Genomic DNA, 24,040 nt, shown 5'->3' with positions numbered 1-24,040 from the left:
TCCTCCCTGTCAAAGATGCTTATGAATCAGCGGGCGCTGGCGAGTAATCGTCAGCCAGGACCCGGGGATTGACAGCCGAGGCCACAAAAGGCAACGTGCCCAGGGTGGGTGCACCCTTGCCTCCCTGTAGCAGAATATCTGCTATAGGGCGGGCGGAAAGCAGTGCTTGCCATTTTGTCAATGTGTAGTCAACATGATAGCAAGTTGTCCTGGCCACTCAAACATTACATGAATAAATGCTGTGGCTTTGGGCAAGAGTGGAGAGCGAGTAGAACAGCTGGCCAGTTTTGGCTATTGTCTGTGCCACCTGTAGATTTATGAAGAAAAAAGGACCTCTGCTATGTGTTTTTATTTCAGCTGATTAACATCTGGAGTGCAAGGCATGTCACGGACCCTGGGAAGCTTGTTGTGATTAGCTGTCTGGTGTCACAGGTGGGTTTTGAAAAGTGATCTTAATTGTTCCAAAATAAAATAATAAACATGTAAGACTTACCTGCTCTGCACAGTAGTTTGTCACAGAGCAGCCCAGATCCTTCATTTTGTTGCTCCCCCACCAGGATTCCTTGGCCCCTCTCTCCTGTCCAGTGCCCCCAGAACAAGCACTTTCTTCTGGTGTGAGCCCAAGAAGACTCACTCATGAGCCACAGAGCCCAGAGAGCAGAGCTTTTCAAGCCCATCAGGGAATCAGGATGGGGCTCAACTTCAAGTAAGCATTAGTGTGCCTGTGGGAGGGGGGACATTGTGCCTTTCCAAACACAGTAATTGCTCCAAGAATGTTTACTTCAACTCCTGAAATGGTAGAGAATGAAAAAGATACTCTAGCTAGCCTGCACTGAGAAGTGATTGTCATGATGAAATGTCAATGATTCCTTGCTCTCATTTTACAGGAGTGGTCCTGCTTGTGGCTCAAGTTTGGAGAAAGCCACTTTCATGTCCTCCACTTGCCTTCATTTGTGGACAGTGGACATTTTGAGGCACCAGGCAAGAACTGGCATCAAGGATCTGCATAAACACCCTGGCATGCCAGAGGTGGTTTGGAAGCAGCACAGCAACTTGACCAACCTTTTCCTCTATTCTGCTTTTTGTTTGTTGTGGCGTATGGACGAGAACATTTTATTAAGATCCACCATCTGGTATCATACTCTGCAATATCATTCTCTCTCCCTCCAGCAAACCCCCCTTGCAAGGAATGTGGTCTGTGTGTGTGCTGAGTTCAGGAGTGCACATGGCACAGCTGGATACCTTCAAGGTTGTCTTTTCTGTAAATATTTTTATTGCACCATTTTGACCTTTTTAGTAATAAATCCTATTTTCTGAAATGCGTTGAACTGTTTCTAAAGCTCTTTAATGCAAACTAAGAATCCCTGTCTCTGAAGAGTGCTACTGTGTTTTAAAACCTCTGTACACACCCTGTCACCGCAGACAGATGTATCCAGACGCTTATTCAAACATCATAGTGTTACTGCTAAGATTTGTGAGTTTCCTCCTATGTAAAAAGGTGGTGGTGGCAGTGTGAAGGGTTAATTGCGTTATTAACCTGACCCAGTAACAATCGCTCTCAGGCTGCTGGCACCTAGATTGGGGTCCAGTGAACTGGAAAATCTTTGTGCAGGGTGCAGCTGAGAGTGGCATTGTTACATAAGTGGCAGCGCGGTTTTAGATTGGCTAGTCACAAGTTGGTGAGAAGGGCTGGGGTCTGACACCAAGCCCGTCACATATTGGCTGGCAGCGTACGTGGGATAGTTCTGCATTAGAGCATTCAGTGCATTGTTAGGAATTAGCTCTGCACTGAAGGATTGTAACCTTTGTGGAAACAGTCCTTAGACAAGTGGTGCATGTTTTGTTTGTTTTTTAATATATATATATATATAAAGAGACATACAGCAACAGCTCCTTCCTTTTTGTGCTTTCTATTCTACCTTTTCTTGCAATTATGCCTGGTTTAGCAGAATACAAGAGAATTAACAAAAGCGATTTAAGTGATGAGAGAGAAGCTGCGGGAACGCCAGGCAGCGGCTGACAGAGGCTGCGGGAATGCCAGGCAGCAGCTGACAGTGGCTGCGCAGAGGGAAACTGATCGTTGGCACGAACTGGAGAAGGCTAGGCTCCAGCAACAGTGACAGGCTCAGAACCTCGGGTCCCTAGAGTACAGGGACTCCTCTCTGGCTGTGGGCCCAGCAGCAAAATTTCCAGTAATGGAAAATTATAGTGACATTGACACGTATTTACTGTTATTTGAAAAAACCTGCCGTCAGTACCATCTGCCCCAAGCACAGTGGGCTCGGTACCTGACAACAGGGCTACGAGGCAAGGCCCTGGATGCGTTTCTCGAGTTGCCAACAGAGCAGGACGACAATTATGAAACTATAAAAAAAAGCCATTGTCCGGGAGTACCAGCTGACCCTGGAAGCGTACCACAAGCGATTTAGTTCCTTGCGAAAGGGACCTGAGGACTCTTACATGGATGTGGTAAGCTGCTTACGCACCACATTCCGGCAGTGGACCAGAGGACTGAAAGCTGACTACTACAAGTCCCTGGAGGGTCTCATGATATGAGATCAACTACTGCATCTCTGTTCGGCAGATGTCAGACAGTTCTTATTGGAAAGAGAACCCGCATCTGCCAAAGCTGCAGCAGACCTAGCCGAGACCTATGTCCACACGCGGATGTCTGACCATCGCAAAGCTCAACCGAATGGCTGGAAAGGAGGGAAATCGCCCATAGCAACCCCTCCTACGCCAGTGAGTGAAGCTTCCCATCACCCAACACCTGCAGTACTTGGGGTCAAGCCATTCCTGCCTTACAACCACAGATGTTATACTTGTGGGAAACCCGGACATCTCAGGGCGCAGTGCCCTGAGCAGAAGAAGATGACATCACCTGGCCAGCCGGCCAGCAACTCTTCTTCAGTGCTGTTTGTCCACAGGAAGACTCGGGTAACCCCCGCAAACTTGCACCCAGTCATTGTGGGCAACCAGACTGTAACTGGTTTCCGTGACACCGGGGCAGAAGTCACCTTGATCCGACCAGAGGTGATTGAGCGAAGGAACCTCATCCCAGGAAAGTTCCTGACCCTCACTGGAGTTGGGGGAACCCATTCACGCATACCCCGTGCTAAGGTTTTCATTGATTGGGGTGCGGGAAGGGGGATGAGGGAGGTGGGAGTCTCGGATGAAATTCCCACACCTGTTCTGTTGGGTGCCGATTTGGGTACTCTTGATTCCTAGTATGCCCCTGCCAAGAACACCCTGGAGGCCCCCCTGGAACTCTCTGGACATGCCAAGGTACTGTGTGCAGATGTTGGGTTAATATCTGGGCAACCTGTGGATGGACAGAGGGAGGAGGTTGGGGATAGATTGGGGTTACAGGATTTTCCATCATCTGGAGGAGAGGAGATCACCTTGCATGGGGAGGTAATGAACTCCTGTGTCATTGATGGTACAAATGTAAATGTCGATGATGATAATGATGATGATGCATTTTCATTGTTGGGGGCCACCCACAGTGCTGTGAAGTGGGCAGAGGTACAATCTCTGGGTTGGTCTGGATAGGCCCTTTCCTTGCTCCAGCCCAGAGGGTTCTACCTTGATAACCTCCCAGCAGTTGTCTTTGTATGGTACTGGACAGCTGGTTGGTACTTGTAGTCCCACGGCCAAGGCAGCACTGGGGAGTGACCAAAATGTTGAATCCATCAGCACGCAAGCTGTGAGGTTCTCTGCTGAGAAAGGTAAACGGCTTGACTGGGACAGTGAGAAGCTGGGAATGAATGGTCTACCAGCAGGGGGCTTGGGTACTGAAAGAGTTAACCAGCTGCTCATGGTGTCCAGTCAGCCTAGGAGACACGTAGTGAGAGTGTCACCTTATAAGGCCTATCAAGGTGTATGGGGAAAATCTGAAGCCAGGGAGGAAGTCGCCTCCAACTATTTCTGTCTTAGATTCACCCCCCACAGGACAGCGTATGTCATAGGTCGTGGCAGCACACCTGGATTGGAGGTGCAAGGGGCCCTATTGGAGTTGATAGCCAGTCCTCAGAGGGCGCTTCGGCCCTCCGCTCCAATCACCCTTCCTCTCCATTCAGGTACAGCAGCTGCTGGCAAGGCCTATGGTAAATGTCTGGGTTCAGGGAAACCCTGGGAAAGCCCACCATGTTGTTCATGAGTTGGACGGCAGGGTGTATCCTTCCCTCATGCCTTCGGCCCACCTCATCTCACAGGAGGTGCAGACAGAATGGGCCAAAGAGACAGAGGGAATATCGCAGTTAGGAATCCAGAAGTCCCGCAGGGTCTGGGCATCACCAGTAGTGTTGGTCCCCAAACAGGATCAGATGACCAGGCTTTGTGAGGACATTGGAAAACTGAGCGCCAACCCTGTGATTGTGGCCTACCCCATCCCCAGGAACCATGCGGTAATGGAGCAGCCAGCAGGTGCCTGCTGTCTAACCATCGTGGACCTGAACAAACGATATAGGCCAATGTCTCTACCCCAGGAGGCTCAGGACAAGTCAGCCTTCACCACCCTGAATTCACGGGAAAGCTAGTTGGGGTTGAGAATGCACCAACCACTTCTCCAGGGGTCAGGAATGACATGCAATATGAAGTGGGACTGTGTACAGTTGCCTACTTTAGAGGCCTTGCAGTGTTCGGCCCTGTCTGGGAACAGCAACTTGGACCCCTGTCACCAGTCATGAACAAACTGACAGTTACCATTTTGACTGTCAGACTAGGCACTGGCAGAGGGGCATGTCAGTGGTTCAGCACTGGGAGCCACAGGTAGGAAGAGACCCCCAGAGGTCTGGAACTGGGGAGACTGAGGCAATTATGGCCTGGCCTACTCCCCAGGCCAAAAAGCAGGTTACGTCAGTCTTGGGTACAGCTGGCTACGGTAGAACGCCTGGGAGCAACTATCATGGCTCAGCTGAACCTGTGACTGACCTAACAGACAGGAAACTGATGAAAATGATGTCCTCAACGCTAGCATGTAAAGAGGACTGTTCAACTTGGCCGAAGGTACCTGTAGGCATACCCGGGAGGCGAGTTCCAGAATTCACCTGTCCGGTTCCGGTGCACACAGGTGCCACTACCTTTGGGTCAGAGGTAGTCCTGGGCCTGAGGAATGAGACTGGAGAGAGAAATCTCATTCTCTACCTCGACAAGAAGCTACATCTCAATATGTTAGCATATGACACCCCTGAACAGAAGTGTTTTGTGAACAGGTGGGCACCACGGCAGTTGCCACAATATCCGGGTAGTCACAGCAGACTGGTGCTCACCCATGGCACAACAGTGTTGCTGGGGAGAACAGCACCCTTCTCAGAAGGAACCTGGTTCTCCCCCAGTGCAGTTGTACCAGATCACACGAAGGTGAACATCTGGGCATAATAGATCTGTGTCCTGATCAGCCACACCATCAGCAGGTGTCAGTTGCATCAGGAGGGAAATTGCAGTTCCCTCCCATGCAACTACCTGAGAGGGGAGGTGTGGCGATTGGACGCGGACAACCATTTTATTAAGATCCACCATCTTGTATCATACTCTGCAAATATCATTCTCTCTCCCTCCAGCCCCCCCCCCCCCCTTTGCAAGGAATTTGGTCTGCGTGTGTGCTGAGTTCAGGAGTGCACAGCTGGATACCTTCATGGTTGTAAACCCAATTAGCTGGTCCCATGAGGTCTGTCAGACTCTTGCCTTGGCCTGGTCGTAAAGCTATAAATCAGTCAGTCACTGGACATGAAAGCATTCCAGAGTGGCAGCAAAACGTACATCCCACTTGAAACCACTTTTTCATACAAATTCATAAATCCCGACAGGAACAAGGTACAATAAAACAAAGCATATAGTCAGGTCAGTTTAATACGAATCACCTGACCTCTTACACCCCTATGTGGCACCTACACAAGAGTAGAAAGCAATATGTCTTTATCTGGAATGGTAAGTTATGTCATATTTGATGTCTGGACGTTCAGGATATCATTCTGCATATTAATCTACAGTGGCTAGGCTGCTATATGTACCTAGTGAAGGTTATTGGCAATGGTATAAACTTGTGAGGGATTTGGTCATAACCTGAGTCCCCGCCTAAACAACCCTCCCCAAATGAGGCGATTAGTTCTCTGCTTTAAGGAGACACCCTGGGTTCCTAGAAAAAAGGCTGTCCTGCCTGGAGAGGAAGAAGAGATTCTCCCTTTTAACATCAGGAACCAACTTTGGGAGAAAAGATACCCTTTTGTTCAGGACACTTGAGCTCTGTTTAAACCAAGGACTTCTGCAGGTATCCTACCTTCTGAAACTTTTCTTTATCTCTGTTGTGTTATTGTGCTCTCTCTCTAAATATATGTGTGTGTGTAGATGTATGTTACATCTTTTCTGAAATATTTTTATTGCACCATTCAACACTTTTCAGAAAATTAGGATTTATTACTAAAAAGGTCAAACTGTTTCTAAAGCTCTTTAATGCAAACTAAGAATCCCTGTCTCTGAAGAGTGCTACTGTGTGTTTTAAAACCTCTGGATACATCTGTCTGCGGTGATAGGGTGTGTACAGACGCTTATTCAAACATCATAGTGTTACTGCTAAGATTTGTGAGTTTCCTTCTCTGTAAAAAGATGGTGGTGGCAGTGTGAAGGGTTAATTGCGTAATTAACCTGACCCAGTAACAATCGCTCTCAGGCTGCTGGCACCTAGATTGGGGTCCAGTGAGCTGGAAAATCTTTGTGCAGATAGCAGCTGAGAGTGGCATTGTTACGCAAGTGGCAGCGAGGTTTTAGATTGGCTAATCCTTCGGTCACAAGTTGGTGAGAAGGGCTGGGGTCTGATGCCGCGCCCATCACAGGGTGCACAATTGCATCTCATTCCTGAACGAACTTGCTATTTGAGTCCCCATATTTTCCAGATATGTTTCAGCCATGTGCTGGCAAACAGTAGAGCCTGTTTTTGCTTTGCCAAAAAATTGGGAGCTGGCAGCCATGTCTTTACATCAAACCATGTATTTGCCTTTTTTTTTGTTTTGTTGAATAAAGACAATTTCTTTTGTTCCTAAAAACAGTGTCATATCCTCTTGATTTTATTTCCTAGACTTAAGATGGCCAGATAATATGCAATCTGAAGAAAAGTCAGTGCAATTTCCTCAACATGTAGCTAAAGTCTGTAATTGAATGTTCTGATAGGTCCTCCTATTAGAGTGGGCCAGTACATGGAGGTTTGCTATGAAGGAACTTTCAACGTTTTGGATACCTGAGCTCATGTGCTTTGGGTCCAAATATTTCTAGCCATTGCAACATATTGACTAATGAAGTTCAACATAGATCAGGCATAAAGAAAAGTGTACCTTGTCCATAGGATAGCCACTGGGAGGTCCTATCTGGGCACACAGATCTGGCATGAACTAACTTCTTAATATTATAAAGCATCCCGAATTCTCATTTTCCAGAATGTACCCAATTATGCATAGGCATATTCGTATTCTAAGGAGTTAGTTCATGCTTGCGGAAACATTACTAATAATTGTATTTTCAGTTGAAAACGTGTCCGAATCCTAGATACATTGAGGTACATAGCAGAAATTCAAGGTATTCCATAGAAGAAGTTGTTGTTCTTCCTAACTGGCATAGACAAAAGCATGCATAACACCCAAGGCCACAGTTAGATATCATGGGGCCCCATACAGCCTACCTGACAGGCACCACACCGCCAGAGAAAATATAAAAATATTTATGGTAAAAACTAGGGATACACCCCTTTCGGCCTGTGGCCGAAATGAAAAACGGCACTGATACAGGTCCTGAAAAAAACCCGCCCCTCACCTCCGCCAGCCGTTGCTGCCACCTCCAGCCCACTGGCCACCGCTCAGTATTTCTCAGTCTTACCTGAGAAACCATCGATCCCGGCGCTGGGCATAGAGATGAGTGAAGGAAAGATGGCCACCACTCATCTCTATGCCCTTGGACGGCCGGAGCGATGTCACTTCCCATTCTGGCCATTTTTTTATTTTTAAAATTTTTTTAAAGCACTAGATCAATGCTTTTTTTAATCTAATACTTAATTAGTGACATGTCCTCTGAAATATAATCTGTCACAAGGGATGCATGCATTTCTTGTGATAAGAATAAAAGTGAGTAAAACATTTTTTAAAGGGACAGTGCAACAAAAAAAACATAAAATACATTTTTAAAAAAAGTTTAAAGTGCTCCCATCACCTCATGTTCGCACGTAGTGGTGAACGCATACGTAGGCCATGCCCACATATGTAAAGGGTGTTCAAATTACACACGTGAGGTATCGCCATGAACATCAGAGCAAAAGCAATAATTCTCACACTAGACCTCCTCTAACTTTACACTGCTAACCTGTAGAAATTTTTAAAGCATCAACCATGGAGATTTGTAAGTACCGCAGTTTCACGAGCATGCGCAATTTTAAAGCGTGACATATTAGGTATCTACTCGCTGTAACATGCTCTTTCACATGTGAAAGTTCACTGATGTTAACTATGATATTAACAACCAAATAACCTTCTTTCTGTGCATTTTGGATGCTGAAAAAAGCAAATGAAACGCATGTAGTGTAAACTGGCCCTAAAGGTTATTATAGGTAAGGGAACGGGACTGACCAGGAATTGTGAATTCAATCAGAGTAGTAGATACAATTAGGAATCTTATAATAATGCTAGATCTGAGCTTTAGGTGATAGGAAATTATACACATTAACTAGATCAGTAAATTGTTAAATAAAAGAGTTGGGCAGTGATACATATATTTTCAGGGACAGACTAAAACATTTAATGTGAAAATGGCTTAATGTAGCTTAACGTGTAATAAACTGCCTAAATCTCAATCAATTGACTTAAAACTTTGCACAGCCCAAGTTCTCAACATCCCAAACATGTCCTAGAAGTTTCATAGATTTCAGCTTTCCACAAAGGCTGAAATCTAGGGGGACATTAAGCTTGTTTTTTGGGGAGCTTAATGTAGCTTAACTTACAAAAAAGAGCTTAGATGTTGACCAACATCCCCCAAACTTCACACATTAGAATACTCTATCAATGGCAACATATTCTGAAAATTTTGGGTCATTTGGTAAATCACTCCAAAAGTTATTCACATTAAGCTATATTTCACAGTGCTAAAACATTTAATGTGAACAGCTTAATGTAAAAAGAGCTTAACGTACCATAATGTGCCTAAACCTCAATCAATTGACTTGAAACTTTGCACAGCCCAAGTTCTCAACATCCCAAACATGTCCTAGAAGTGTCATGGGTTTTGATCTCCAACAAAGCAAGTGAGTGACATTAAGCTTGTGTAGACCCTACCACATTGTGTAGTGGCCGTAGCGTGGGACAGCCAATGAGGGAATATTATGAGTGTTTCTAGCTCACCAGCCAATCACTGGGGAATTCTTGGCTTGTGGTGTATGCTTGGGAAGTGCATTCTTCCAAGTTCCAAATACCTGTCAATATTGGCACAAAACCTTCTGGCTTCTGCTAGAAAGCTGAACATGAAGAGGAACTTCATCTTTCGGCATGACAACGACCCAAGCATACATCCAAATCAACAAAGGAATGCCTTCACCAGAAGATGATTAAAGTTTTAGAATGGCCCAGACCTGAATCTGATTGAAAATCTGTGGGGTGATCTGAAGAGGGCTGTGCACGAGATGAATTCACAATCTGACAGGTTTGGAGTGTTGTTGCAAGAAAGAGTGGGCAAATATTGCCAAGACAAGATGTGTCATGCTGATAGACTCATACCCAAAACGACTGAGTGCTGTAATAACATGAAAAGTGCTTCAACAAAGTATTTAAGGGTGTGCACACTTATGCAACCATATTTTAGTTTTTTATTTTTACTTCCCTCCACCGAAAATATTTCAGTATGTTTTTCAACTGAGTTGTACAGTTTATAGGTCACATTAAAGGTGGAAATTTTTCTGAAATTGTTTGTTTTTCTTTGTCTCATTTTCTTACATCACAGAATCCTGAATTTTTTAATAGTGGTATGTCGACTTTTTATATCCACTGTATATATTCATGAGAATTGCTATGTGCTCAATCTTAGTACAGTCTACCTCCAGGCTTGGCCTGGGGAGGTAATGCTTAAGTGCAGGAAAGGTTTGACTAGGCCTCAAGCCTAGAAGGGGACTCACATGCTGATTGAGGAGGAGCATGAGAGAAACTGGATGGCTACTGGAGGTACCTGGTTCTAGAATGTACCTAAGAGGCAAGTCTGTCTGTCAGGAATGGACTCGCCAATAGTGGTGGGACTCACCTGCCTTGTGGGTTGCAGTACCAGGACTGGCCAGCGGGTGCTCTCAGCAACCAGAGGCTCACTCCTGCAGTCAGCCAAAACACCTGAGGCTGATTGCAGAAGATGCATATAAGGAATGACCAGGCCTGTGATCTGGGCCTTAGTGTATGTGTCCCAAGAGCCCCTGTACCTGCATCCTGTCTGCTTCCTGTCTGATCCTGCTTGATCCCTAACTCTGATTGAACTCCGCCTGTCCTGACCTCTGCTATTCCTGACCACTCTCCAGTCTGCTCCTTTGTACCTTGTCTGCCTGATTGTTCCTGACCCGGCCCGTCTGACTACGCTCTGCCTGCTCCTTTGTACCTTGCCTGCCCGTTTGCTACCGACCCGGCCTGCCCGACTACGCTTAGTATTGTTCTTTTGTTATCTGTTGGGGGTTTTGGTTTGGTTGCACTGCGTTTATGTATTGTTTAGTCTTAAATTATATTGTTTATACTATATCTGAAGCCTGCGTTTCCCTGTGTCAGTCCACACACCTCTGGTCATACCCGGAGCCCTAACACTGTCTGACCTATTGAAGATCACATGACTATCCATATTTAGCTGTTCCTCTAATAACCAGTGCCGGCTTGTGCTCCTATTGATTCTGCACTGTGAAATACTGAAAGGGTCTGGTGAGTCTGGAGTTCTTTTCTAATATAGTTTTGACATGAATGTTCTAAACCCTATGTCCTATCTCCCAGTTATGAAGCTCCCCAATAAAGAATTCAAAGATGTACTTAAACTGACTGGCGCCCAACTTTTCTTTGATCGCACATCTCTTCACTGGCCTAGGATCTGCACGAAAACAAAATGTCAGCCTTCCCTGCCTTTGAGGGTCCACGCTATGCCTCTGGGGGTCAGGGGGGTGCTGTACTTATTTTTAGGGGAACTAATTGTGGCTTAAAGTACAAAAGAGAGCTTGGATGTTATCCAATTTCCTCAAAATGTATACAATAGAAGACTCTATCTATGCCAACTTATTATAAAAATCTCAGGTTGTTTGATAAAACAGACTAAAGATTATTAACATTTAAAGGAACTCTGGCAAAAACCTTTTTACATGTTCTTGTTGCTTCTCTCCTGCCTTCCCTGAATATGTAATCCATATTCTTGTTATCTGAGTAGTTGTTCTGAAATAGCCTGGGTATATTTAAATCAAACCCTTAATCCCCAGTGGTTTCCTTCTAGTAAGACCGATCACTGCTATGCCTCCTATTCCCACAGACACCAGTCTGTATACGTCCCATCTGTAGTTCTGTTCTTCAGCAAGCTGGAATGTATTTCCATCCCTGCTTGTTGCAGTGGGCGGACCAGAATACACAGACTGCCGGTCTGTACCGTCCATGGAGGTGGTGTCCTACGAATGACAGTTCCCCTGAGCTGCTCTGAAAGGCTACATCCAAGGGAGTCTGTAACCCATGCTGCCTGCATATTGGGGTAGCATCACAGCTGGCTCAGAATCCTCTGTTTGCTGTACCATCCGAAGACCAGCTTTTGGAAGACCAGCTTTCCGGTTCTGGTAGCAGCTGCCCAATGTCCCCCAGTGAAATCACTGGTTGCTAGGACCGCCTGGTTATTTTCAGAATATGTTGCCATTGATAGAGTCTTCTAATGTGTGAAGTTTGGGGGAAATTGGTCAAAATCTAAGCTTTTTTTTATACGTTAAGACACATTAAGCTCCCCAAAAAACAAGTTTATTGTCCCCCATTTTCTTTGTGGAATGCTGAAATCTATGAAACTTCTAGGACATGTTTGGTAAGTTGAGAACTTGGGCTATGCAAAGTTTTAAGTCAATTGATTGAGGTTTAGGCACATTATGGTACGCTCTTTTTACATTAAGCTGTTCACATTAAATGTTTTAGTACTGTAAAATTATTATTATACAGTATTTATATAGCGCCAAAGGGTATGCTCAGCGCTGTACAATAGCAAGGGGGACAGAACATGAGACAAGACAGTAACAATACAATACACGAGGGATTCGAGGGACCTGCTTTTTCGAGCTTACAATCTAGGAGGGAGGGGAAGGTGGTACAGGAGGAGATGGCTGTGGGGGATGGAGTGGTGGGAGGAGTGGAGGAGGTTAGTTTTTAGGTGAGGTCAGATGCTAGGTGAGGTTGGGGTAGGCTTCCCTGAAGAGGGTTTTCAGGGTGGGCCTGAAGGTGAGGAGGGTAGGTGACAGTCTGATGGATTGGGGTACGGAGTTCCAGAGGATGGGGGAAGTCCTGGCGAAGTCCTGCAATCAGGTGTGGGGGGAGGAGGAGACCAGGGAGCTAGAGAGTAGGAGGTCCTGTGAGGAGCAGAGGGCACAGGTAGGGTAGTATTTGGGTATCAGGTCAGTTATGTAGTTTGGGGGGGCATTGTGAATGGCTTTGTAGGTCAGAGTTAGCAGTTTGAATTTGATGCGTTGGGAAATTGGGAGCCAATGAAGGGATTGGCAGAGGGGGGAGGCAGAAGTGGAGTGGTTGGTGAGGTGCATGAGTCTAGCCGCTGAGTTTAAGATCGACTGGAGTGGGGATAGCGTTCGGTTGGGTAGACCAGTGAGAAGAGAATTGCAATAGTCCAGGCGTGAGATGAGGGAGTGTACGAGTTGTTTGGTGGTGTCTGGGGTGAGGAATGGATATCTTGGAGATGTTTCAGAGGTGGAACCTGCAAGATCTAGATAGCAGTTGGATGTGGGGTAGAAAGGAGAGGTGGGAGTCCAGGGTGACACCCAGGACTTTGGCGTGTGGGGTGGGAGAGATGGTGGCATTGTTAGTAGTGATGGAGAGGATGGGGGAGGGGGGCATGGGTGGGGTTAAGACCAGGAGCTCGGTTTTGGATAGGTTAAGTTTGAGGAAATGGAGCAACATCCAGTCTGATATGTCGTTTAGGAGGTGGGTGATGCGGGCAGAGAGTGAGGGGGTGAGGTGGGGGGTGGAGAGGTAAATTTGGGTGTCGTCGGCATAGAGGTGGTAATTGAAGCCGTGGGAGTGAATAAGTTTGCCAAGGGAGGAGGTATAGATGGAGAAGAGGAGGGGCCCGAGGACAGAGCCTTGGGGGACCCCGACAGAGAGAGGGAGGGGGAGATCGCATTGTTGTAGGTGACGCTGAAGGAGCGTTGGGATGGTAGGAGGAGAACCAGGAAAGAGCAGCATCCTTGATGCCAAGGGAGTGCAGTCTGGCAAGGAGGAGAGGGTGGTCAACAGTGTCGAAGGCCGCGGAGAAGTCGAGGAGCAGGAGGATAGAATAGAGGCCATTGGCTTTGGCGGTTAGCAGGTCGTTGGTGATTTTAAGTAGGGCGGTTTCGGTGGAGTGCAGGGGACGGAAGCCAGACTGTAGGGGGTCAAGGAGGTTTTTTTTTTTAGTGAGGTGGGCGCTTAGGCGATTGTAGGCCAGGCGCTCAAGGAGCTTGGAAGTGAAGGGCAACAAGGAGATGGGTCTAAGGTTGTTAAGGTTAGTGGGGTCAAGGGAGGGTTTTTTGAGAATGGGGGTGATGTGTGCGTGCTTTAGAGGGGAGGGGAAGGTGCCGGTGGAGAGGGAGAGATTGAAGATGTGGGTGAGTGAGCGAATGATGGAGGGGGGGTTGACTGGAGGAGCTGTGAGGGGATAGGGTCCAGGGGGCAGGTGGTGAGGCGGGCTTCAGTAAAGACCTTAGAGACCTCCTTGGGGGTAGTTGGGCTGAAGGATCGGAGTGTTGGGGAGGTGATGATGTGCGGGGCATTAGGTATAGTGGGGGGTAGTGTGGCTATGAGGTCGGGGGAGGGGATGGTTGAGAGGTTGAAGGAGGGCGGGGGACTGGGTGGAGAGGTGGATTGTGAGTTGACAATGTCCTTACGGATATAAAATATAGCTTAATGTGAATAACTTTTGGTGTGATTTACCAAATGACCCGAAATTTTCAGAATATGTTGCCATTGATAGAGTCTTCTAATGTGTGAAGTTTGGGGGATATTGGTAAACATCTAAGCTCTTTTTTTGTACATTAAGCCACATTAAGCTCCCCAAAAAAAAAGCTTAATGTCCCCCATTTTCTTTGTGGAAGTTTAAAATCTTTGAAACTTCTAGGACATGTTTGGTACGTCGGGAACTTGGGCTGTGCAAAGTTTCAAGTCAATTGATTGAGGTTTAGGCACATTACGGTACGTTAAGCTCTTTTTACATTAAGCTGTTCACATTAAATGTTTTAGCACTGTAAAATATAGCTTAATGTGAATAACTTTTGGAGTGATTTACCAAATGACCCAAAATTTTCAGAATACGTTGCCATTGATAGAGTCTTCCATTGTATGAAGTTTGGGGGAAATTGGTAAACATCTAAGCTCTTTTTTGCACGTTAAGCTACATTAAGCTCCCCAAAAAACAAGCTCAATGTCCCCCATTTTCTTTGTGGAAGGCTGAAATCTATGAAACTTCTAGGACATGTTTGGGATGTTGAGAACTTGGGATGTGCAAAGTTTCAAGTCAATTGATTGAGATTTAGGCAGTTTATTACACGTTAAGCTACATTATGCCATTTTCACATTAAATGTTTTAGTCTGTCCCCCTTGCCGGGAAATTTCTTAAAACAAAGGAGAGCTGAATGAGATTTGATCTCTTTCATGTTGTTCAGGTAGATCTCCACCTCTCAAAGGTTGCCTACCCTTCCTCCTAGGGTATTCAAAAGATTTTGGAGAAATCCACATTTTGACATAACTCCAATTCTTTTGAATTACCCTCTCGATGTAAATAAAGACCTGAAATAACTTTTTAGCCACTTGGAGTATCTTGGCACATGATGGAAGTGCTGGGTTTTGGGGGGGGGCAGGTCGACCTTTGCAACAGGGCCCTCAAGCTTAGCCTCATTGTCCATTCACACACAGAGCACAGCTTTACCCCCCCCCCTCCCCCGCCTCCCTGCTCTCTCCTAATTGGCTCACTGGTTGTGATTGATAGCAGCAGGAGCCAAAGGCTTCTGTGTGAGCCCGTGAGGAGAGAGAAACTCGGGAGAGCTGTGGCTCTCATGTACATCACTGAAGTGAGATGGGGCTCAAGTAAGTATTGGAGAGGCTAAGGGGGGACCATTGTTACCCACCATTTCATTAGTTATTTATTTTATGGTTAGAGAGACATTTAGGGACTATATATACGTTTTAATACTTCAGCTATAGATGGAACTGTGCAATATGCACATAGGGGTTTGATCCATTCACACCCAATAAGATAAGGGTCCTTACATGAAAGATGTTAAGTTATAGACGTGCACACCAGAAAAGTTTGTTTCATTTTTGTATCCATTTGTCAACTGAAGAATTCCTTTTTCGATACATGCGTTAATGGACCTATTCATTTTCTGCAAGTCTTTTCATATCTTTGGGGTTCATTTCGTTTCATTAGGGCTGGTTGTTAACAACCATGACTCATCTGCTGTCAGGGGGATTCCCTGCTGTCAGAATGTAAACAAAACAGGTGTTGGTTAGAAAAAAAAAAGGTGTGGGAGTTCCCCCTAATCCATACCCTTTGGTATTTTGAGGGGAACCCCACACCAAAATTTTCTAAAAAAAACTGCGTTAAGTCCCTGCTGAAATCCATCCCTGATTCTTAAGTCTGGTATGGATTTTAAAGGGCAGCCCCATGTCAAAATATTTCTAAAAAATTGGGTGGGGTCCCCACAAAATCAATACCAGACCATTATATGCGCATGCAGGCCAGGAAATATAGACTTCTGGTATGTGCTTAGTAGAAATTAGCTTGTTTGTTCCTCTCCACCCCCCCCCCCCGAACCATACCAGTCAACATGCCCTCAACATGAAGGGGTACCTGGTGATGTCACTGGGTGGCCACACCCTCATGTCTACCGGTCATTCGGCAAATGATGTGTTCCGTGGAGAAACACTGTCATTCGGCCCTGGATGATACATGTTGTGCTGGTGGGTGGTCTGGTATGGATTTTGTGGGTGACTTCAAGCCATTTTTTTTTTTACATTTTGGTATGGACTTCCGTTCAAAATCCATAAAAGACCCAAAGGGCCTGGTGTAGACTGGGGTACACCCCCACGCTGTTTTTTTAACAATTTTTTTTACCAACCCTTTTTTTGTTTTACATTCTGCTGACAACAAGGAATGCCACTGACAGCAGATGAGTCATGGTTGTTAAGGACGTGATGGTCACCAGCTCCTTAACCACTTGCCTACTGGACACTCTCTCCCCCTTCCTACCCAGGCCACTTTTCAGCTTTCAGTGCTGTTGCACTTTGAATGAATGACAATTGCGTGGTCAGGCAACATTGTACCCATATGAAATTTTATAATTTTTTTTTCCGCACAAATATAGCTTTCTTTTGGTGATCTTTAATCCTCACTGGGGTTTTTATTTTTTGCACTGTAAAAAAAAAAAAAGTTTTTCTTTGTTTCTATTTTAAAACTTTACAAACAGGTAATTTTTCTCCTTCACTGATGTGCGTTGATGAGGCTGCACAGATAGGCTGCACTGATGAGGCAGCACTGGTGGGCATTGCTGAGGAGGCACTGGTGGGTGGCACTGATGGGCGGCACAGATGATCAGGGCACTGATAATCAGTGCCGATCTGCTCTGTGACATTTGCCGGTTATCGGCAGTACTTTTCTTCACGCTGTGACATCCGAAAATTGAATCTGAATGAATCGCACATGACTATTAAGTTATGTATGTATATTGTTTTATGAAAGATCAGTATTATGATTTCAATATGATTTAAGTAAGGAGGCCACAGTATGGGCACTGATTTTGCATTTGATCCTCCAAAATTATCCTTGTGGGAATACAGAACCATTTATACAGTAAAGCAATAAATGCATACAGTACCTTACCCATTAAATATTGAAATGTAACTTTAAATTACTTTAATCACTTGCCGTTCTGCCACAGTAAATTTACTGCAGCTGCAAGCACAGTCAAGCATACAGTAAATATGTGATTCTGCCTCTTCCGGCTTAAGAGTGCACAATGTGCCCCCTGGGGTTGTGCACACGCCCCTCCTGTGACCACTGTGTCCACCAGACACAGCGGAATATTGTAATTGGTAACCAGGTATCATGTGATTGCTATGATTAGTCATAGCGATCACATGATAACAATGTAAACAAACTGTTATGAATGGCTTTCCAATCATTAACAGCTTGCTTACTATTGTGATCTGTGATTGTCCCACAGCAATCAAATAGTACCTGGCTACCTGTATCATGTGATTAGCTGTAGCAAATCACAGATCATAAGCAAGCTGTGGGAAAGAGTAGGAAACCCATTAATGACAGCTACAACTATTGCTTATACTAGTGATCATCGCTGTATAAACAATAACATTGTAAAAAATTCCATGATCACCCTTCCAAGAGTAATACAGTGTCACTATGGTGACATTGAGCTACTTTGATGACAAGATGTAAAAAACAAATATTAAAAAAAGACAATGTTAAAGAAAAGAAAAAAAGTGTAACACAAAATGTTTAAAAAATTGAATATAAAAAAATTATATATTTATTAAAAACTGTCACCAATCATTATCCCTGATCACCAATCATATGATGTATGGTGAGAGTGTAAAAACAAATTGTGAAAAAAAAATATTTAATTTCTTAATTTTCCAAAAAATTGTGACAAAAAACTTACAACTTAAAAAACATGCCATGCCTCTTATTTACCTCGGATTGTCTAATTTTCAAAAAGGAGTTAATTTGGGGGGTATTTGTATTGTCTTGGCAATTTGGGGCCTCAAGAAATGAGATGGGCCATCAGTACATCAAGATTGATCAATTTTCAAATATTTATACCACAGTTTTTGTAGACGCTATAACTTTGACACAAACTAGTTAATATACACTTATTGGGATTTTTTTTTACCAAAGACATGTAGCATAATACATTTTGCTTAAATTTCTGAAGAAATTAGATTTTTTTTATTGTATATGTTTTATAACAGACAGTAGAAAATTGTTCTTTTTTTCATTTAGGTATTAAAAAATAAAAAACCCAGTGGTGATCAAATACCACCAAAAGAAAGCTCTATTTGTGTAAAATAATTATATAAATTTAATTTGCGTACACAGTTGCATGACAATTACCAGGTAAAATAGCACAGTGCTGAATAGCAAAAAATGCTCTGGTCATGAAGGCGGTAAAACCTTATGGAGGTCAAGTGGTTAAAACAAATTTTTGAATCAATACAAATGTTTTTTGGCCCCCATGTATTTTTTAATTTTATTCTCCTTCCTTTTACTTGCACATTCCATACACTATGTGATTATGATGGCAACTGATGTAATCTGCATAGTAGTACACCGTCAATGCCTCGATACTGTATCTTTTATCCTTGTCCAAATAACATTCTCATCTCACTTCTTAATAATATTTTCTTCATACATCCTTTCTCCTATTCTCTTATTCTGCTCCCCATTATATTCATTCACTCAGTTAATTTTCCTACTTTTCCTTCAGGTAATCAGTTCCAGTAATGGTAATTTCTTTATACCTTCCTTTCCACTGAATACTCTTCCTTATGTCACATAGTTCCCTTTCATAAAAATTGTGAAGTGCACCCCAATAAACCCTACATGTTTTGTTACTAGCTGTGACTTTGTCAAGGCTAAAATAGTCCTTCTGTTAAAGTGTTTTGTGCAAATAATTATTAAAAAATGTGGTCATTCAAGCAGTTTCTTTTAATAAGAATTCAGTGCTTAACACCATACTGTAAAGAGCAATATGTAATTGTCAGATGCAGTTATTAAGCTAAGTATTTGATTAAGACAATAAAACAGTGCAGAAAGTTCCTGATTTGACCATTTTAGACTATTTGTGAGTTGAATTATGTTACAATCTTGACACCAAATACTTTTGCTGAATTTTACATGTGCTGTAGTGAAATAAAATCATAAAATAAAATACATGCTCTTTTCTGCCATAAAAATACCTCATTCACAGAGCAAGTAACACAACAGGAACATTTACTTACCTTCATCAACATCAGTTTTAGATGTTATGTGATACACCAAAAGTAAAGATGCTTGAAGCACAAAAAGAAGGTTATGGAAACAAGTCCTCATCATCATGGACATGTTAAAGCTCTTGATGCATTTGTGTGCAGAACTGCTCTGATGTTCACCAAGTTTAGATCCTTGCAATGCAATAAAGGAAATGCCTAGCCTCAATTTTATTACCTTTACAGTGATGAGTTCCTGTTACTTAGGCAAGAAACAATAAATTTAAAGGCCAACAAAGAGATTCTCTAAATTGACCAAGACTGTTGATGGCAGCCATGACAACGCACACAAAACACATCACATATCTTCTCTTAGAACCAAGCTACCTAACAATAAAAAGTGCAAAACAAGACATTGTTGTGCTGTAGTAGCAGTGTAATATCTTGCTATTTATTGGCCTGGAGTGTGGACCCCTTCTAGAGTTTTCAGCACACACACACAGCCATATGTGCCTCAGAAATGTAAGCAGAAGACATGCCATTACCTAATTTAAAAACCCTTTTAATATGATGGGGATATATACTAAACATAATCTACATAATTTGCATAACACAGTCAAAGTGCAAAAGTTGTTTAGTAAAAAAAAAAGTTATTTATAGTACACAAGAGACCAAAAATGTGTAATGTCTAGGGTAAGATAAATAGGAATGTTGCTGATATCAACAGGTTACATATCTGCTGTAACGTTTTAAAAGTTTTAAAAAATAAGATCTAAGATCTGGTTAGCTGCATGCAGGATGTTGTGGAGATGAAAAAAAATATCAAATGGGGCAAAACACTGTGACATAATTCCACACTAGGGTGACACAAAAACTGGAAGTGTGGGTAGTGCAATGTTGTAAAAAAAATTGGCATACTATGCTATTCAGAGTGCTGTATGAAGCACCTATGTGTGATTCTCTTTTGCTTTTAATGTTCAATAAAATACCTTTTACACAATGAGTCTCTCCTTTACACTCTTAATGCTATGGGGGTGAGTGGGAGGAAGTAATGAGTGCTACAGAGCAAAAGGATATTGACACTCCCAGAAGTCTCAGGTTTCCAGCAGAGTTCAGGTCTGCCCTCCTATTTACTGAAGTGGTGTTTGAATTTATTTTCAAAACAGTGTTGTACCCTGTTGTAGTCAGAGTCAGTGCTAGACTATTTTGTGCCCTAGGCATAACCAGCTACTTGCGCCCCCACCCAAGAAAAAAATAAAAATGTTTAAAAACAGTAGAAAATATTAAATCAGTAAAACATGAAACTGCTAAATTCCTTTTAATTAGCAAAAATAAGTGCCATAAGATGCCACCAGCACCAATATTAAAGACACAATATATATTAACCAAATATAAATACACTGTATTAACCAATCAGCCAGAGAAACAAGCAAAAAAAAGAGACAGAGTTACACACCTCCACAGTAATCAGCAGCAGCGACTAGTTGGCTTGCAGTAAGCGACTGAGTCTGAGAGGAACACTGGAAGGAGCTGCACTGGCCCCAGAAACTCTGCATCTTCCTCTGTTCCTCTGTCAACAGAGCATCCGCTCCCTTTACCATGACCATTGTCTGCCCACCTCCTCCTCCAGTCACCTCCATGACCCGCCATCCTCCTATGCTCGGCTCACCTCTGATGGGTCCTGCCAGGGTGCGAAGTCCAGGCTGTCGCTCTCAGTGAGGACAGTTAGCCTCCCAGCACTACACCGCTTCCCTCTCATACACATAATCCTACTCAGATAGGGTTAACCCTGCAACCAGAGCACAACTCGCCTATTGATTGGCTCCAGCTGTGTAGAAGAAGGCAGAGCCAGCACTGGACATGCCCCATTCGGTCACTAGATGCCTCCCTGTTACAGCTGGATGATCATGTTGTGCCAGTGTGTGTACCGGAGATGCATGGACCAATCCTCTGATCAGAGACTGTTGACTGGGCTAATGTCATCACTTCCCATCCTAGGGGGAGCTGACACTTCACTGCTACATGGAATACTGTCATATATATATATATATATATATATATATATATATACACACACACATACACACACTCTGTATTGCCAAAAGTATTGGAACACCCATCCAAATCATTGGATTCAAGTGTTCCAATCACCTCCATGGCCACAGCTGTATAATATCAAGCACCTAAGCATGCAAACTGCTTCTACAAACTTCTTTGTGAAAGAATAGGTTGCTCTCAGGAACTCAGTAAATTCAAACATAGTATTGTGATGCCACCAGTGCAATAAGTCCATCTGTGAAATATCCTTGCTACTAAATATTCCACAGTCAACTGTTAGTGCTATTATAACAAAGTGGAAGCAACTGGGAACAACAGCAACTCAGCCACGAAGTGGTAGGCCACGTAAAATGACAGAGCTGGGTCCGCGCATGCTAAAGCATACAGTGCACAGAAGCCGCCAGCTGTCTGCAGAGTCAACACCTAAAGACCTCCAAACTTTGTGTAGCCTTCAGATTAGCACAGCAGTGCATAGAGAACTTCATGGAATGGGTTTCCATGGCTGAGTAGCTGCATCCAAGCCTTGCACCACCAAGTGCAATGCAAAGCGTTGGATGCAGTAGTGTAAAGCACACTGCCACAAGACTCTAAAGCAGTGGAGACTTGTTCTCTGGAGTGACAAATCACACATCTCTGTCTTGCAATCCGATGGACATTTTGGACAATTCCATGGTCCCAACTTTGTGGGAACACTTTGGGGATGACCCCTTCTTATTCCAACATAACTGCTTACCTGTACACAAAGCAAGGTCCATAAAGACATGGATGAGCGAGTTTGCGGTGGAGGAACCTGACTGCCCTGACCTCAACTCGATAGAACACTTTTGGGATGAATTAGAGCAGAGACTGCAAGCCAGGTCTTCTTGTCCAGCATCAGTGTCTGACCTCACAAATGCACCTCTGGGAGAATGGTCAGACATTCCCATAGAAACACTCCTAAACCTTGTAAACAGCCTTCCTGAAAGAGTTGAAACTGTTATACCTGCAAAGGGTGGGCCAACTCAATATTAAACCATACGAACTAAGACAGGGATGCTGTCACGTACTCGGTGGGGGAGCCTGATGTGGAGAGGAGGGTGTCCTCTTACAACTCCCACTTAGTGCCCCTGATAGAGCAAACAGAAGGCACAAAGCCAGGAGTGGCACGAGTGCCTGGCTAGTCTGTGGTGACAGCTGACAGGTAGATAGCCCAGGCAACCAAGATGCAGGTCAGTTACAGATGCAGGTGCGCGGAAGCAGCAGCAGGAAGGGATAGCAGGAACTTGACAACTGCAGACAGCTGGTAGCAAATGAAAGTCACAGGCAGGAGAAGTAGCAGAGTCAGACAAGCCTGGTCAGGATCAATCGGGCGGATCAGGTAAAGGGAGCAGGCAAGCGGATAGTAAAAGGATAAGCTGGGTCGGTTCAGGCGGAGTTCAATCGTAGTCAAGACAGGTCAAGTAGGCAACAGGAGGGGAGGAGCCTGAACATGGTGGCCAAGCGCGAGGCAGTAGCTCTCCGCTAGGCTCCGCTTCCCGACCTCCCCAGGGACTCTCTGGAGCTAGTGAAAGAAAGGGCAGACTCACCGGAGTGCGGAGGGCCATGGTGGAGAGGCCAGAGAGCCAGGGATATGAGCAGACGTGAGGTGGAGAGAGAGGTAGATCCCCCCGGGGCTTCATGGGACGACGATCCAGGCTGCTGGGAGATGAGGTGACGCGGTGGGACCACGTGACCAGCCGCGCAGGATCTCTGGGAGGAAGAGAAGCCGGCTGGCATCCCGAGGAGAGAAGGAGGTGTCGATTCGCTCCTGGCTTCGTTCCCCAGCTTACTGTCTGGTCCGAGACCAAAGAGACCCAGGAGATCCAGCTTTTTACCCTAAGGATGGACCCTAAATAAAACGGGGTATAAATGAAAAGTGCAGGAGACCCGGAGGAATCCCCCTAGGACTGAGTTGTTGAGGAAAGCCCTCCACCTGAAGCCCGGAGCCGCTGTCCAGAAAAGGAAGAAAGAGAAGGGTGAGTGAGAGCGGCTGGGGCTTTTTGTGAACTGTCATCCTGTGTGGCATAGAGGAGCAAAGGGTGAAGGAGAGGAGGGGGGATTCCCAAGGGTTAAGAAGAGTTGGTGAAGAGAAGAGGACGAAGGAGACTCAGAAAAGCAATGTAAAAGAAAAAATAGTAAGGCAAGGCTGGGTCACAAAATATAGACACTTGGTATATACCTGTCTTGAGAACATAGAAGAAAATAAGACCCATAGAGGACATGAAGAATAAAGGAGCTAAAGGAGGTGGGCCCAAAGTGTCAGGAATGGACTTGCCAATAACAGTGGGACTCACCTGCCTTGTGGGCTGCAGTACCAGGGCTGGCCAGCGGGTGCTCTCAGCAATCAGAGACTCACCCCTGCAGTCAGCCAAAACACCTGAAGTTGATTGCAGGGGTTGTATTTAAGGAATGGCCAGACTCACAGTCAGGGCCTTGGTGTGTGTTTTTCCATGGGCCCCTGTATCTTGTAACCTGCATTCCTGTTCCTGTTTCTGCCTGACTTGTTGCCGACCCTGCCTGATCCTGACCTCTGCTGACTTCTCCTGTTTGATCCCTGGCTTGTGACCCTGACCATTCTCTCCGCCTGCTCCTCCTGTACCTACCTGCTCGATAGTTATCGACCCGGCCTGCCTGACTACGTTGTGCTCTATATGTGTATGTACCTGTGTATCTATATCAGTTTAGGTTTGGGTTTGTTTCACCTTGTTGTATGTATTTGTGATAGCTTGGGGTTTGGTGCACTGCGTTTATATTTGTATTGTTAGTCT

The 24,040-nt window shown here is 44.6% G+C and overlaps 1 protein-coding gene across 2 annotated transcripts in view; it reads right to left on the bottom strand.

The window, feature by feature from the left end:
* LOC149429848 (alpha-tectorin-like) overlaps positions 1-19,383 on the bottom strand; it is a 310,441-nt gene extending 291,058 nt beyond the window's left edge. For both annotated transcript variants that reach the window (XM_089666404.1, XM_089666405.1), the window contains exon 1: positions 19,230-19,383. In XM_089666404.1, the coding sequence (XP_089522530.1) occupies positions 19,230-19,332 (103 nt within the window). In that variant the 5' untranslated portion in view covers positions 19,333-19,383. The remainder of the gene's footprint in view (positions 1-19,229) is intronic.
* Between the last annotated feature and the right edge of the window lie 4,657 nt (positions 19,384-24,040).

The sequence above is a fragment of the Staurois parvus genome, unplaced genomic scaffold (assembly GCF_062004578.1).
Source record: "Staurois parvus isolate SC_StPar_1 unplaced genomic scaffold, SC_StPar_1.0 ptg002690l, whole genome shotgun sequence".
Taxonomy (NCBI): domain Eukaryota; kingdom Metazoa; phylum Chordata; class Amphibia; order Anura; family Ranidae; genus Staurois; species Staurois parvus.
Note: the sequence above shows the minus strand (reverse complement) of the source record. Positions and strands in the feature narration are given on the sequence as shown.